This window comes from Tyto alba, unplaced genomic scaffold (assembly GCF_018691265.1).
Source record: "Tyto alba isolate M040663 unplaced genomic scaffold, T.alba_DEE_v4.0 Super-Scaffold_1, whole genome shotgun sequence".
In the NCBI taxonomy this organism is placed as follows: domain Eukaryota; kingdom Metazoa; phylum Chordata; class Aves; order Strigiformes; family Tytonidae; genus Tyto; species Tyto alba.
The window spans coordinates 8256315-8273915 of NW_024881261.1; the positions used below are offsets into that span (position 1 = coordinate 8256315).

General features: G+C 42.6%; 1 protein-coding gene across 2 annotated transcripts in view; it reads left to right on the top strand.

The window, feature by feature from the left end:
- Positions 1 to 397: 397 nt before the first annotated feature.
- The window catches only part of SHTN1 (shootin 1), a 67574-nt gene continuing 50370 nt past the window's right edge, over positions 398 to 17601 (top strand). The window contains exons 1-2 of one of the 2 annotated variants that reach the window (XM_042791865.1): positions 398 to 653; positions 11556 to 11608. In XM_042791865.1, the coding sequence (XP_042647799.1) occupies positions 596 to 653; positions 11556 to 11608 (111 nt within the window). In that variant the 5' untranslated portion in view covers positions 398 to 595. The remainder of the gene's footprint in view (positions 654 to 11555; positions 11609 to 17601) is intronic. The other variant, XM_042791856.1, reaches the window with a different exon arrangement.

Sequence of the window (17601 nt, forward strand, 5' to 3'; positions counted from 1 at the left end):
CACGGTACTCAAATAGCAGTTTTATAACCTGCCGTCACCCCTCTGGGCAGCGCGTGGATCAATCCCAAGAGTAAACCTGCCCCCCACAAACCGTGCAAAAGGGCTTATTAAACCCGCACGCACCCGCAGCCGTGCGGGAGGGCTCCCTCCCGGCCCACGGCGGACCCCCGTGGGAGACCCCCGCCCAGGGACCGGAGGGATGGGCGCTCACGGCCTGCCCGTGGGGACGGCGGCTGGCGGGCTCGCCACGCTGAGGGGGGTTATAAGGACGCCCTCCTCCCCTGCCCCCGCAGCCCGCCGGCGGGGCTTTTGTTCGCCCCTGCCCCAAGCAGAACAGCGCTCCCCGGGGGCTCCCCGGCCCGGGCAGCGGGCACGAGCCGCCCGCCGGAGCCCGCCCGCGGGCTGAGGGGGCCGCCGTGCCCGCACCCCCGCACATGCTCACTGGGTGCGCCGCGGGAGTCTGGGCATGTGCAGAGCGGGCCGGGCCGCTCGCCGCGCCCGCCGCGCCCCGGGGCTCCGGCCGCCCGCCCGCTGCCAGGTGAAGCCGCGCTAGGTGGGGCGGAGCGGGGCAGCCGCTGGCCGGCGGCGGGGCAAGATGAACAGCTCGGACGAGGAAAAGCAGCTGGAGCTTCTCGCCAGCCTGAAGGACCAAGGTAGGGGCGGGCGGCGCCGGAGAGAGCGGCTCCTCGCTCCGCTCCGCTCCGCCGCCGCGGGCCCTGGGCTCGGCCGGCGGGAGCGCGGCCGCTGCGGGGCGGCGTGAGGCGAGGGCTCGGCGCGGGGGGACGGGGCGCGGCCTGCGCCGGGGGCGGCTGCGGCCTGGGCGCCCCCCGCCCCCCCCCGGCACGGCTGTCAGGTCCCCTCTCGTCCCCAGGCCCCTTTCTCCGACAAGGCAGAATGAAAAAAAAACAAAACAAAACAACCTTAACAAAATAAGTGGGGGGCGTGAAACGTGTTGGATGTGCCCGTCGCAGCGGCCTCGCCGCCCCGCAGTTGTGCCCGGCGGAGGCTGGGGAGCGCGGGCGTCGTGGTGGTCGTGGTGAGGGCCAGCGGGTGAGGTGAGGTGAGGTGGCGGCACACGGGCTGTGGCTGCTGTCAGCCAGGACCTTCCCGCCCGGCGCTGGGTGCTGGTGTCGGGTGTACGGCTAACGGGCGGCATTGATCCCCCAGCCGGCACTACTGGTGAGCCCAGAGGTCTGGCCGGCCCCGCTATCTCTCTCTGGAGCTGAGCTTGACGTGGGGTGCCTGGCCGCACCCAACCTGGCGTCCTGTCCCATCTCCTGCCCCACGTTACAGGATCCGATACTAACCCAACCCACCAAACACCCTCCATCCCGCTCCCCGTCAGTGTGCAAACTTCCCGCTGATAGCTCGGGGCTCGCCCTGATACGCTGTAAGTTTCTGTAGAGCCTTTGTAGTTCCAGTGTAAATGAAAGGAAGCCCTTGTCCCGGGCTGGTTTCGTTCCCTGCGTGAGTCACTCCCGGTGCTGTTGTAGAAAAGTCCAGTACTTCAGCTTTGTAGATGTTTAGCTTCATAAGTGTGTAGTTTGGCTCGGAAACTACAACATCGCAATATTTAATCTTCTGCAAGAAGAGGCATGGAAAAGAGCTTGGATGCTCAAAAGGTAGCCCATTTTTTAACTTCCCTGGTCAGACTATCCTCGAACCAGGTTGGTCCAGCAGAGTTGCTGCCTTGGTTAAGTAGATAGGCAACCTTTGAAGAACCAGTGTTACCAGCCATTTGAATTGTGAGCATGCATCAAGTGTCTGCTGTGCCTCCTGTCTCACATCTCCATGCACAGGAGGTGCAGAGTGCCAACGCTGTAATTCCCACAACTGCATTCTCCTGGTCTCCTGTGAGCCTGGGAGGAGCTGTTTGGAAAGGACCCGTTGGACAAAGTTGTGTAAAGAAGTGAAATTACAGGGGTGTGATCAGTGCCCCTTTTTCTGTTATTCATTTTGACCATAAATGCAGTTGGTCACCTCTGCTCTATAGCAGAAGCTTTTCTTAACCAAATTTCAGCTGGGTATTTATGAACTATTTATGACCTGCTTTGCACTTTTTTTTTTTTTTCGGTTGTTGTTGTACACTCGGCATTGTAAATTCATGACTACCAGCTGCACTGGGTAGATTCTGACTTACAAGGATTTCAATGGGTATAAAATTCACAATAATTTTATAGCTGTGTGTTTTGATAATATGGGACCAAAAAATAAAGTTAAAAACCTAGGGTTTTGCTGACTGAGTGCTTGCTTCCCTCTAATACTGTTGGCTCCAGAGGAGTTGCCTATGCCAAAGACAGTTGCTAAAATGACAATAATCACTTGCGAAAAAGGCAAGTTTGGGTCATTCGCTAGTGAAATAATAGCCTCTTGAAGGTGGTAAGATTGGGGCTTCAGTTCTAATGTGTGAAAGTCTTCTGCTCCAGTAGGCTGAGTATCCTTTAATGTCTAATGAAATTTTACAGGACTGCAGGAATTAGTTCAAGGGAAAGATACTGTAACTTGAGGACTGGCTGTCCCAGATCCACTTAAGCTGTTGAAATAGAAACTGTACTTGGCAGACCCTGTCCTGTAAGGTTGGTGGATGTTCTTGCCCAAACTTAGAAGTTATAATGTGTTGTTGTGAGGCTAACAAATGCTTATGTAGTTGTATGGCTGGCGAGAAAGTTGTTTTATATGGGCAAAAAGTTACCCAGTGGAAGACTTTTGAAAGTATTCTTTTATATGCTGTTTTGCATTTAAAACATTGTAAAATTACGGTAGCACACCATAGTTAAATTAGTAGGTAAATTGCGTTAACTAACAAGTCTGAGATGCCCAAAGTAAAGAGTCCAAGTGATCAAAAGGTGATGAGATGCATAAAATTATCCTAACAGTAATGACCTAAATATTGTTACTGTAAGTAAGTAAATTTGCTTCCTCTTTATAAACTGTAAGTTTGAATATATAGTTTCCCCTCCATTCTTGTTGATAACAAAACAAGACTATTTTGGGTACTAACACCTTTCCTCAAGTAATTTTAGGATGCTCTGTGGAACAGAGGCAGCATGAAAACAGGAGGAAAAACAGGTCTCTTGTTTCTCCTCTTTACTGCTTCCAGGTGTAGATAACAGTATTACTTTGGAAGTAAATGCAGTTGGTGGAAGGATCTGCTGTCTCTGAATATTTGGGGTAATGGGTGTACATACTTATATTCATTGGAAAGTGGCATATGGCTTCAGATTACCATAATGTTATGGTCTGTAGTCAGATTTCTGAAAAACACCCATTCATTTGGAGGTGTTTCAGAGAACGTTTGTTCAGTAGCCCTTGTTTGGCTTCTCTTTCAGGATTTGTTTTTCTAGTCTTGAGAAACTTGCCTGACACCAGGTAACTAAACTGTCTGAGAAGTGATACAAAAGGTAGAGGGGAAGGCAAACAGCAGCACAGGTGGCCGATTGCTGTCATGTTTCAACTACTGCTTATACTCTTCCTAAACAAGGTCAGTAGATTGAACCTGAGGCAGGTGTCTTGTAGCTGCTCACTCAGTTCTCGACGGCAGCTGTGACACTGACTGGTGTCTGGGCAAATTCGCTTGGCTGTTTGGCAGAGCTCTGAACGGCAGCAAGGACATTGAAGCTGTCTGTGTGCAAGATATGCTTATCTTTCACCCATGCTGAATTTTCCAAGTCCTGTGTGTTAGACTCAGATACCCGATACTGATCATTCTTTGGCTTGCTCCATTACCAAGTTTAAGGTGAGCATCATGAAGAAACACGATCTATGTATTCATGATATTTAGGACTTAAAAGTATTGTTTGAATTTTAATCCTGTGAATGGCTTTCTGAGATGGCTTGGATTGATAAAGCAGATCCGCTATAAATATTAGTATTACCTAAGTGTACCCTGATATTTCCAGCAGTACACATTTTTATTCAGGTGGCCCTTATAATTCCTATGGGTAAGACTTAAAATTGAAGCAAAACCTTGAGTTATTGATGGTTGGCCATAGAACCTGAGGTACTGCAGCAAACTGGCTAACAGCTGCATCATAACAGTAGTTGATTACCTGCTTGGAAGATTGCCTTGTTTGTCGTTGGTTTTATTTGCACTGCCCTTAAAGACAAAGTCATCTTTCGCTGTGGTCACTTCTTTGTTCAATTGAAAACAGGAGTCAGCAATCCAAAATGTCTGGAGTTATAAGCTAGGTAAAATTACACTTCAGCTGCCACTACCATAGTCACATTTCTGGTCACTTTGCTAAATTACAGTGGTTAACAACTACTGTTTACACATATACTAAACATGTTGTTATTGCCTGGATTTTCTTCATCAGTTTTAAAGGTCTTATCTTGCTCTGTGTGTGTTGGCTGAATTTGATGAAGTGTGATGGTTTCCAGTCTCTAGTCCCAAGCACTGTGGCTTTGTATGATTTTTTTTTTTTTTAATGATTTTTAAATTTCTGGTTAAGATCTATTTGATCTCTTAGAAAAAAAGAAATAATAGAAAAATGTTAGAAACTTTGAATAAGGGAATACCATATATCTTCTAAGGAAAAGACTGCCAATCTGACAGCAATATCTCAGAGTGGTACTTTTTAAGTATATGCTATTGACAAGCTCTTAATGTGTCTTGACAAATTTATTCTTGTTTGTGGCAGAGGCATAATTTTTACAGCCAGAGGAACTTCTTTGTTTAGGGTAGGATATCCTGTTGGTTGGTATGTTCCCCTCTGTAGTCATCTGCTCTATAGATTTTTTTCTTTTTTTTTTTCCCCCCATGTATCTGTGTATGTGGGTGTCCATACAGAGCAGTCGTCATTCCCCTGCTTGAACATTTTCTTCATTTATTACAGTTTAAAAGTGTTTCCCACTTCAGTTTCTTGTGCTGAACCATATCTGTTTTTCAGAAACTTGTGAAGGCACATCTTTTGGTGTGAGCTTAGTTGTTGGGCTTTATCAGGCAGTGGTATATTTAATTTCCCTGTCCAGTTTCCAGGAAGCTGTAAGACTGCAGGATGCAAATTTGAGTTCTTATTAAAAAAATTTCTTTGTACACACCTGTATAGATGTGAGTAAAATTGAAGCATGTGGAAACACAAGACACAGGATCTGACTTGCAGTATTTGTGCTTAACGCTTACCTATGTGTACTTACACACATTATTTTGATTTATTTTTTTAAGAACTGTTTGATAATTGAATCTTGTAGGTATCAGCTAGTGCGACTGCTATGTGACCAAAAGCTTGGTTTGGCCATGTAAGCTTCAGGCCTAGTAATAGGTTAATATATTTTGAGTCATTGTAAAGTAATGGGTATGATGCCATCACATACATTGACCTTTACGCAAGCCCATATGTGCTTGTTTCTGAGCTCCATCTCTCTTTTGTGGAGGCCCAGAAGTTGTTAAAAATGCTGCCCAGGCATCAGTTTGAAGTGTTTTGCACATGGCTGGTGCTGCTGATGCCATACCATGTCCCTTTGAAAGAGAAATTGCATGGGTTTAGTGAAAGGGATCTTTGAGCCTAAAGCAGGGAACAAGAGAAAAATTGAGCCCTTTTGACTTTTGTTTGTACTCTTGACAGCAATTCAAAGGTCTTGTGCATGCTGTGCTTGTAGGGCAACCATCGCTGTTTGGGAGATGGTTTGTACAACAGACTTGACCTGACTCTTACGATTCCAAGTACACTGGGATGAGGAAAGTGGTAGCAGCAGTCCCATTAAAGCTTCTGGTGCAGTGTTGCTGTCGGAGGTTATGCTCCCTCTAATGGTACATCCCAACCCACAAAAAAACAGGTGTTGGTCTACTTCTGCCAATGAAGAATGACTTCATTAGGATACCTTGTTTCATCTGGAGCAAAGGATGTTTTGCACTGTAAATGCATTCTTGTGCCTGTACTAGCAAAGACATGCCTAGTCCGTAGTCTAGAAGAATAATTAGTGGAATGCTACTTGCTTCCTTTGACAGGTCTACTTACTTTTTGATTAACTAAGTAGGTTTGAAATGCTGAAGTGGCATTACTGGTTGATTTGGCATGGAAGGGCTCTCAATCTACTTGAAGGCCATCCTGGTTTACAATATAAATGCTAAAGTATATGCATGTAGCATTGTTAAGGTTGTGTTTGTTTTTTTTTTTTTTTTTTTATTTGTATTTTTTAATACACAGCTTTAGAAAAGGGGCTGGTTGATGAATTTTTTAATAAAAAGAGTAGGAAGAGTCTTACCACCTCACTCTGTGTAAATGAATGTGTCTTTTCTGTTGTTCACTATGAATTATAGTTATTACATACTTTTACCCTTATGACCTTGTTTTACTAATAAGTGCTTTTTAGCCATAGCAAGTATATAAACCATCTAATTTAGATAATACATATCTTCTGTTAGCAAATTCAGATTCAGGAGGCACAGGTTTACAACGGAAAATCAGAAGACTAAGATATAATTAAAGGAGATTCTGTATACAAAATTACCTGCTTAATTTAATACAAGTAAAGTGTATTGATATGTGTTGACAGGAGAGCCTTTTATGGCCAACTGAGCTGAGGAGTGAATAGTTGGTGAATAAGCATGGTCGTGTTATGAAGGAACATGCTCTGTTCACTCATGTTGGCTATTTTGTGATTTGACTGTTTTACAGTAAGAGCAGGGCAGCCTGGGAATTTGTTTTGGGTGGGTTAAGAGGTATAGCCCAACATATTGTGTTCTTTTCTCTATTTTTCCCAGCTTTTTTCTTTCCCTAATCTTGAAATTAAGTTGGAGTGTTGTTCTGAGGCTGTATGAAGGTAGCCTGAAGTAAAGAAACATGATCTGGATCCTGAAAAATCGTTTGTAAAATACTGCTGTATAGCAAGAATAATTCTGTTAAGGATAAACTTAAGTTAGCATCAGACAGTGACAGAATCTCAAGAGGTCTCTGATACATACTTATTATAGTTCTTCAGGATTCACTGGAGGCTAATGAGTACCACATAGGCATTTTACTATCGATATATGCTACAGTGTTGATTCATTGAGAAAATGATGTCTAGTTCTGGAATTTTAGTAGCATCTTTAGTAAAGCATCTTCAATTGTTTGTTTCATTCACCACTAATTTATTGGAAAGAGATATCTTTATTCCAGGGTAAATTATATATTGCATAATCTGAATGAGTCAAGGTGAGATGGAAGAAGTTTTGAGATGATCAGATGCTGTTGTCAGGTATATTGTGTGAGCATCTTCTTAGGCTAAGGAGAAAAAATAGTCCTGTCTCTCAGAAAAGGTTCAGGGAAGTACTCATACAGCAGGATTTACTGCTTGTCAGTCTATAAATGAGTGATAATGATGTCTCCTAATCTACCAAAGAGGGTTTTAAGGCTAAATAAGCTGTATGAGATTTGGGAAATGTGAAGTGTTGCCTAGCGCTGCTGGTATTAATTGTTCTAGGGTGGTTTTAGAGCAAAGAGATCATTGTCACCTTTATGCCATTTAGTGCTTCAGTGAAGGTTATGTAGACTTTTGACTTTTTTTTTAGATGGCCTCAAAACTTTATTGTACATAAAACACTTGAAAAACTTCTTATAAAAAATTCCCAATAACCCCCGCGATGTTCAGAAAAATAAAAAAATCCACCAACTTTCATATTCTGCCTTTGCAGAGAATCTGAAATACAGCAGAAAATGTGTGTAGTTGTGTAGTCATTTTTAAATTATTATTTCTGTTTCCAGGCTGGATAAAAAACAGCAATTTCTTCATTAGATTTAGTGTTTAATAAACCTATACCAGAAAATCTCAGCGATGGAATCTGTATGGGAGCATCATCTAGATGTTGCCATCCACGAAGAACAATCTTATTTTAAGATATCAGATCCTCACTGTGCATTAGCTGTATTCAAGGAAGAACTAATAGTTTTGCAATGAAAGTAAGAGGGTGAGCATGGTAAAAAGGCACTGAAGAAAGTTGCTATGTGAGTGCAGCATGAAGTAGCTGATGATTTTGTGTTTGCATTCCACAACAAATGTTCTGTGGATTACTATCTGCAGTAAAAGAGGGAAGGGCCACCCCAAACAGGCAGTTCAATTCCCAGTCTCACACAGGTGAGCCCTTACGGGGGGGGGTGTGTGTGTGTGTGTTGCTAGAGCATTGTGTAAGTTAATATCCTTGTTTTTCTAAAACTTGTTATTGTATCCATGCCTTAAGGGCTGATGATTCAGAGTTCTGGGTTCACCAGCATGTGAGGAGAGCTGTCAAGGGTGGGACAAATCTATATTTACATTTCTCAGTCATTTATAAAGTATTGAATAGCAGGTATGAGTTTGCCTTGAGGGTGGGCAAACACTAGGAGTTTTTGAGTATGAAGAAGCTTGAATTGTATCTCGATACAGTTTTTATTCTTTTTCTTGCATCTGGATGCTAGGATTCTTTTCCCTTGTTTTCCTAAAGGGAACAGGGATGAAGAACTTTGTGTTCCTGTTTAGGAAATAAGTTGTTTCACTTCAGGTGCTCTTTCTTAGCAACAGCATCAGGGCAATTTCTTCCCTGTTCATCTACATGTTGTTTTTTTTCCGCTTCCTGAGTATGGGATGTGGGTAGAGGTAACAGGGGTAGGTAAGAAGAAGTGAGGACAAAGTACAGGGATGGATGAGAGACTTTGGTTTTACTGGTGCAGGAAAGCAGGACACATTTGTAAGAAACCCAGTTTTGTTCCTTCCACTCTTTAGAGATACCTTTCTACTTGGATGAGCAGGAGTGAGGATTTTTTTCATCTATTTAAATTATCAGATTTCCTGTGAGTTTGTATGTGGACTGTGACTTTGTTTTCAGTGGCTTTATTTAACTTTTTTTTTTTTCCTTTGAGAGCCCTGGAAATTTTTCAACACATGCAGGTCACAACAGAGCTGAAATTCTGGCTAAGAGTTTTCTAGTGTTCCTCCATTCCCCTTTCTAGTTAATATAATCAGCAGGGCTTTGCCATTTCCCCTCTGCTGGTCAGGGCACACAAGGAGCATAGTCCTGTGTTTTGAATTACTAGACCAGGAGCCAATGCTGCAGTCTGTATCTCAGACTTCATGTACCTCAGTCCTGCATCTCTAAAATGAAGTGATCTTGGAGAAAAGAGGAATTAGGATAATTTGAGATTTTTTACATCTGAGGTACTTCTGTGCTGTAGCTGAGAGTAATAGGTATGCCAAAGGCAAGCAGAACAGTGATGCTGTGGACCTAGCTTTCAGGAGTGAGTTGAATTGGTTTTATTTCAACAGATTTTGGAATGCTGCGGATGGGGGAGAAGAGGGTTATCACAACAGTGTAAAGTGTAACTTAATTTTTAAGAGCTTCTTGTTTGAAAAAGTTTAACTGTCTAAAGCTAGAAAGGTGTAGTAGGTTTTCAGGTGGCTAATCTACCAGACTCTACATGCTCATGTCTTCAGATGTAGGGTGTAAGACATGTTAAGTTTCATTTTAAGCTCCAATATCTCTGCTATCATCAGTCAAAAACTGTATGTTCATACCTTTTTTCCAGTTTTAATTAAGTTGGCTTGAAATAGAACCTGTGTGCTAGTGTAGCTTCTCTTAAGTACAAGAAAAAAAATGAGGCAATACTGAGGGGCTGGAATATGATGCATAGTGATGTCAACAGCCCTCTCATTTTACTCTCACAGTATGCGTCTTGAAGACTGAACAGTGCTTCTTTCTAGCAAGGTTTGTTTCTCTAAGGTTTGGAGGTGTATTCAGCTTCTTTCTACTGACAGTAACATTTCTATGATCTCGAAGGCCAAACAGCCCACTTGGGACACACTGAAAGAACAGTAGAGTTGGGAAGTTTTGGCAACGGTGGCATGTCTCTAAGGTAGTAAAATAAAAGGTTTAAGAAGGGCACACAAAAATACACTGTAAACTAAAAGCTCAATTGGAAGCTGATCGATTGCTTCTGCATATTATTTATTGCTTTGAAACAGCACACCTCCAGCATCCTCGAGGTTGATCCCTTCCTTGCTGATCCCTACAGCTGAGTTCTGTGTGATCTTAGGTAAATCATACAATCTTGTCATGTCTCCACTGTGGAGTTCAAATAAAAAATCTCTCATAGAACCTTGTCCTGGGTTGAGTGAGTGGTGGAGTTTTTTGGTGGCAGGGGAGGGGGCTATCGGGGCAGCCTCCTGTGAGAAGCTTCTCGAAGCTCCCCCAGCTCCACGTCAGCTCCACTTCTGTTTGGGAAATTGAGCCAATCGGCTGCGCCTCTGCGATAACGTATTTAAGAAGGGACGTGGTGAGGAGCAGTGGGGCTTGTGAGGAGGAGTTGCTGCAGCTGCATGAACACCAAGGTCAGTGGAGGAACGGAGGAAGAAAGGAGGGGGGAGGTGTGCCGGAGCAGAGACCCCCCTGTATCCTGTGGGGAGACGGCAGGGCGGCCCCCTCCGCCACCCATGAAGATCTACGGTGGAGCAGACATTGATTTATGGCCTGTGGCTCCTGCTTAGATGATTAAGGTTCTGTGCCTGAAGAAGGCCGGGGTCTCATGGGAAAAGGTAGCCCCGCTGCTGTAATTCAGCGCTGGGAGGATTGCAGCATGCGGGGGAGTCCCACGCCGGAGCAGCTCGGGAAGGGCTGCAGCCGTGGGAGGGAATCCAGTCGGAGGAAGTTAGTGACCCATGACGGAGCAGTGTGGGGAACGCTGCGGCCCATGGGAGGAATTCAAGTCGGAGAAAGTTTGTGGAGGACTGTCTCCTGTGAGAGGGGGACCACGATGGAGCAGGAGGAACAAGTTTTGGACACTCCCCTCACCGAACATGAAGAAAGTGGTGGCACTGCCTGCACCCCCCATTCCCTGCCCCTGCGCCACTGGGGGAGGAGGTAGAGATATCGGGAGCAGAGCTGAGCCCGGGAAGAAGGGAGGGGTGGGGGGAAGGTGTTCTCAAGACGTGGCAATGCTTCTCACTGTCCTACTCTGTTATGTGTTGTTAGTGTCTGTAATAAATGTATGTTCTTTTTTTCTTCCCCTAACGAGTCTGCCTTTTGCTTGTGATCATAAAAGGGGGATTTTTCCCCATCCCAGTCCTATCTCGAACCCCAAGCCTGGCTCTCTGTCCCTTCTCATTGCTGGAGGGGAAGGGAGAGAGAGCTGCTGCATTGTGGTTGGCTGCCAATCAGGCCTAAACCACAACAAACCGAAAATGCAAACAGACAAACAACGGTGCTCAGCTACTCGGAAGGTACATATGTGTAACAGTATTGCATTAACCATGCTTTCTAGCATTAATCTGTAACCTGAGCCAGTGTGGGTTTATAATGGTGACTGCAAGCCAATACATTCACCTTGTAATTTTTGAACTCAATCAATAAGATTGTTTAACTCTCCATTGACCAAACATTGATTGTTTTGGGAGCCACCATCTTTTTCAGATGCTTTCCAATTACTTCAATTCTAGAAGGATATCCAGTTCATCCCTAGGCTATTAATGAAGTTTGACCCGTGTTATTTAAGAAGTCCTTGTAGGTAGCCAGAAGAGCTTTAAAATGGATGAAATGGAGAGCTAATTTGGGTAAAGGAGGTGCTGCAATATTAACTTTTTTCTTTTTTTTTTTTTTTCTTGTATAGCTATTGGCGAATATGAAGAGCTTAGAGCAGAAAATAAGAAAACGAAAGAAGAGGTTTGTATCTACTGTTTATTTATTTAATACTAAAATGCTAAATATTGGAATACCTTATTGGCTATGGCAGGCTGTTTGCTTTTATGAGCTCAGCTGATTACTTACAAGTAATAAGTATTACTTGTACCTGTATGTATGAAGGAGCAATGAATGCAACTCCCAGCAGCTATTCTAGCTGTCCCACTCCAGAAAAGTTTCTCTCTCTCTCTCTTTTTTTACTTTTTTAAAATGATTGGTGCTATAGCCAGTTTGCCTGTGGTTACAGTATGACCAACTCCAGTGTTTAGATATTCTTAGGAAAACTTATTTCGCTTGGATCTAAACCTTGTTTTGTGACCACCTGATTTGCACAGTGGAACTTACTGAAAAGAAAATGGAACAACTCCCCTCACCCAACCCTTCTGAAAATTCAGAATGTAGGAATATGGTTTCTGAAGGTATTTAATGTCTTGTGCGCCTTCTTTCCTGCCCCCACCCCCCCCAAAAAAAAAAAAAACCAAACAAAATAAACCGTAAACAAACAACCAAACCAACCCAATTTTTAATACGAGAGCAAAATGTCTTATTTCAGCTGGCATGGAACTGAAGCCGAAAATGGATTCACAGCATATCATACATCTTTCTGTGAAATCTATATGCCTGTCCGATTTGAAAAGAAGTTTTGAATGTATGGGCTGAACTTCATGCGTTACTGCAGGCTTTATTTTTTAATGGTCAGAGGTATTGAAGCAAGAAATAATGACAGCTTTCTAGATTGTTCATTGTAATTATGATGAACTGTCTTTCTAGTAGTAAAATTAAGCACATTCGGTAAGGTATCACTTTTCACCCAGGACTTTTGTTCATTCAACACAGCTGCTTTCTGCAAAGAAGCCAATGGGAACAGAGAACTCGGGGATTTGATGGCAGCGTTGTGTTGCATAAATCCATGTCAATGTGCAACAGATTTTTAGCAGATATCTGCCAAAAGAAACTGTGGCCAGTAAAAGCCTCTTATCAGTTCTAGATAGTGAGGAAGGCAGAGGAGTCAGTGCTACACTGTATCATAAACAGAAAAAAAAATCTCCTTTCTGCAGTACTAGTGAGCTGAAGGTGCAAGAAACATGTTAGTTTTCAAATCCGTGTTAGCTGTCAAGACATGTAGGTTTAATTTAGCTTTTTGTGAAGTATTTTCTGAAGGGTCACTTTTAATCCAGTTGTTATGTTGCAATTCAAGGCTGTATTGGGAAGACCTTGTCCTTAACTACTTACTTATTATTAAAGAAAACTTGAAGCTTATCTTCATATTATTCTTCAGCAATGACTGTATTTCCACTGGTCTCAGCATTCTGTGCTTCATTCCTGCCTACCCACTGACCTCCTTGGCTTTTTAACTGTGCTTGCTGCTTCATTCCCGTTCTGCTGTCCTACACCAGGGCTTCAGATATCCTGGGAAATTTGTGCCCTATTTTTGCTGTTCAGAAGGCTGGAAGTTCGTCTCCTAGTGCTCAGAAGAAAAGGGGAATGAAACTCAGTTAGACCAAGATTCCATCTAGCCCAGCCAGTACCCTGTCTCTGACAGTAACAGAGAGGGAGGAGTGTAAGAGCCTGTATAACACCTCTACAGAATACTCTTCTAGTCTCCAAACCACTTGTAGGAGGCTGGGGACTTCCTCAGCTGCATGTGATTTCAGTGTGTTCTGCCACTCCACAGCTCTCTTTAATTTGTCCCATCCCCCCGAAGCCTGTGCTGATCCTTGTCTTCCATCACATGTAAGGAGTTCTACACCAGGACTGTCCACTGCATGAAAAACAGGCTCCTCAGCTTTGTTCTGAACACAAGTCCTGTTAGCTTTGGTGTTTCTTCACGTCTTTGTTTAGGTTGGGGGGGTGGTGGAAGGGGGCAGCGGAATGAGGAGGCTTTTCTTGAGCTGCATCTTTATTTAGAAAATATTTTTCTTCAAAGGCAATTCCAATGAAAAATTTTGTTGCCAATTTGAGATGAAACGAGATGTTCTGAGGTTGTTCCTCGCATTCTGATCTTCTTTCTTCCTTGCGTCTCTCTCACAAGACTTCTTTGCTATAACTGCTTATCTCTAACCACTCCTGTGTGTTTCTTCTGAAAGTTGGTATGATGTTTTTCAGAATACTTGTGTAACGACTGAAAGTGGTCCAACCCTGAGCACATGGGGATTACGCCCCCAGTCGGGCATATTAGTTAAACACGTGCTCAGGGTTGGGGGATTTTCAGTCATTACGCAAGTATTATCTATCCAGGAACCTCCATCCTGCAAATTGGTATGCTTGTGTAAGCAGTCCTGCTTAATTGTTTAAGTGCTTGGACTCAAGTGGTTAAGCGTGAGGCCCTAATTGCATTTCTTCTACAAAGAAAAAGAATCTACTGATACAGAGTTCATGGTTGTGTTTGCTTACAGTGCCAATACTGGAAGAAACTATTCCTTGTATTGTTGCAGGGCTGGGTAATCATGAAAGCTCGTTAGCATCTCTAACTTTGTGATTGAATTTATGCTTTGCAGGATCAAACCTGATACTGGAGGAAGTATAGCATGGGCTATCTCTACCTGTGGGTCTGGGAAGTTATGGGTGACTTCTGTTCCAGTTTCTGCCCCTGTCAGTATGAGTGTAAGCAAATGGCTTCCTCTGTATCAATTGTGGTCACATAATTGCGTCGATAGGAGGAAGAGAAGAGAAAATTAATTTGTTTTAGAAGAAGACTTGCAGACTATTTGTGGAAAGTATCACACAGGAGTTAGACAGCAGTCTGTATGTATGTGCTTTTGACACACTCAGTGAAATTTTTTATAAGTCACCACTGCACTTGTATGGCTCTGAAAGATGAGCTGTGTCAAGGAGAAATGAACCTAGTTTATGTTAGAAACATGGAACTTGGTAGATAATGGACAGCTAACTTAAGATGTAATTTTCATTTTTGAAACTTTAAGCTCTTTGTTCCATATTTTTTCTTAAGTTTTAGAAAGTAAATTGTTGTTTATGTACGTTACTTTGTTCAAAGCACTGCTGCTTAAAAGGATGCCAATAACCATAATAATTCAGGAGCAAAATATAAGGTCTTTGATCCACAGTGTCTCCTCCTCATTGCCTTGCTAAACTATCAATTTGGAGACCTCTGGTGGGGTCTGACAAAATTGGTGCAGGCATTTTTTTCTTAGTATTTTTAAATACTTCCAAAAACTGGAACAAAAATGACACTGGCAGGTTACTTCCTTAGGTCATCCTTTTAATTGAAGTAGCCAAATAAACATGCATACCAGTCCCGAAAAAATAGGTAACTAACATTCAGTTGCACACAGATGTAGATAATAATATGCAGTTCTGATGTATTCAGAGTAGGATCATGAATAAATATTTGACTACTTGCTAATCAGAGAGGAATGACTCTGAACACTGGTTTTGACAGTGTTTTGTCATGCTGCCAGTAGGGGAAAAAAAAAAAAAAAAGCAAGACAGCTTTCCAAAACAGTAGGTGTAATACTGTATCTCTGATACGTCATTCATGGTGTTTGCTCTGTTAAAGCACATGTATAGAGTGGATTATATGTTTTGTCACCAAATGGGAATGGAGAAGGGTTTCTGCCTTGGTGACATGCTCGTTCTTTCTCTAAGTAGAGTATAACAAATGTCATAGGATACTTTTGAGCACTGTACCAGACTCATAATTTTAGAACAAGCATTAAATCTGCATAAATTTCACAATCTGTGTAAATGGGAAAGAATGTATCTTGTGTTGCTTAGCAATGGCTTAATTGACAATATGGCTACTACATGAACTTCTTGCATCTTAATATCTGGACTGAACAATCTCCTTCTTGTTTTTGCCCTTTGAAGGCCCTTTATTGAAGTCTATAGGAGCTTATGTACAAAACAGTTGGCAAAAAAAGAAGCCTGTTAGAAGAGAATGGACAAGAAACTCAGGCCTCCCTGGAAAGTGGTAGAGTCATGAGGATGGTGGGAGCGGGTATGCGGGGACTCTGTATCCACAGGCTTCCAGGTGGTTCTGTGAATCGACTTCCCAACGTCATGTAGTGTCAGGTTCCTGTGATGGTGTGGTACTATCCTGGTATTGTGCTAGATCCAAGTACAGGCCAAGTTCATGTGCTGCTCATCACCTTGCTATATATGCAGGGTTTGGTTTGAGCACTGATCTTTTACATGTACATGATTTTATTTATAAGTAGTCAGCATATCAGTTATCCATACTGGAAATGAAAGTATTGCCTTGTATGTTCTGTACCTAGAAGGCATATATTGAAATTGAGTGAGATCAGCAAAACTTCCGAACTTGCTGCTGTAAAGATGAAGAATTGTAAGGAGTTATTCACAAAATGAATTTGGGAAACTGAACTGACATTTCTAAAGATACGGATGTAATATCTTTTTATTGCTAAGAAATTATTGTTGACTCCTATAGCTAGTTCAGGACTGGAATGGGAATATTATCTTTTACTTTTGTTTTTTTGTTGGGATAATGGTGCTATAAATACTAGATTAAACATATAGTAAGTACAATGGTATAAATGCTTATTTGCCTCTGCAGAGAAGCTAGAACTTTTGACAAAATAAAGTTAAAAACTGAAAAATGACCAGCAATCCAGGAGTTATCTTTTTTTTTTTTTTTTCCATTTGAGAGTACTCTTGACTATAGAGCTATCTGTTAGAACTGACAAGGGGAGAGTTACTTGAAGACTGTTTCTACTCAACAGTTGCATGCACTTGAACGTGAAAAGTGAACAGAAGATTTTACAGTAGTGTTACGCTGTTTACTTTTTAAAATTTAGGGTTAGTGATATTCTTTTCAATTAACAATTCTACTGTATACGCCTCATTGCTTTTTTTTGAAAGGTGAGGTGGTTGTGAATTTTGAAGGCTTCAGCGCAGCTTTTGGAGAGCAGCTAACACTTCTAAACTTTGATATTTTTAAACTTTCCTGTTTTAAAGGTAAGGTCAAGTTCTTTTAAGGGGTGACAGTGATTTTTGTTAGAAAACTTAATTGCTTCATGTGAAGATTTTGTTTGCATAATTTTCCAGTTTGAAACAGTACAACTAGTTAAAGACAATCTGAACTTTTTCCAATTCTTAGCTAAATTGGATATAAACTAGGTTTTTTGGTACAATGTGTAACAAGTCTGCTTGCACGTGTCTGATTGCAAGGCAAAAGGCAAAGTGCTTTCCACTGATCATTTCAGCAAGGGCAACAATCTCCCGATCTCCTTTTATTCCTGCCTTTTCATTCTGAAGCACAGTAGCAGCGAAACGAAAATATTCAGAAAGCTGCAACTGGGAGCAGGAATTGCTCTGCAGAGACCCAAACCTACAGACCCTGATTGTGCAGAGAAATGTGCGTAGCTATCAGCAGAATAGTCAGCTTGCTGTGGTCCAAATGGAGGTGTCTCTACAAACAGCACTCAGGGTGAAGTGGAATAGGTCATTTAACTTCCCCTTTCACTGCACAGGGAGAGCTGTTATGCCTTACAGCATGTTGCTGGAGGGTTTCAAAAGGAGTTTTTCCTACTATTGGGATAGGGATTGTACTGCATCTTCTGCATCAGGGTTTCCAATCAGTAGGAAAGTGTCATGACTTCCACAGGCAACAGATCAGATCCTTAAAACACTGATCTTCCTGGTTTTTGAACTGAGCATTAAAAGTATTTGCTCACTTTATGTGCAGTGGGCTGAAAGCTTGCAGCATGCAGAAAAATCCGTGGGTGAGGTATGCCAGTGTGGTTACAGTGTCTCTCTTGTAAAATACGAAGAGGAAGCAGCTCACGCTGATTTCCCTTTTGCAGCAGAGCTGTGCTCTGCAGGAACAATCAGAAATACTTTCTTTCTGTGTCTTTTACTGCCTTCTGTTCTTAGACCACTTCTGCCAGTAAGGTAAGATAAATTTTCGCTGAGGAAATGGGGAGGGAGGGCAGCAAGATTAATGCAGAGATTTCCCTTTCCCACCTCTCCTGTGCAAGATTCTCTAAACAGTT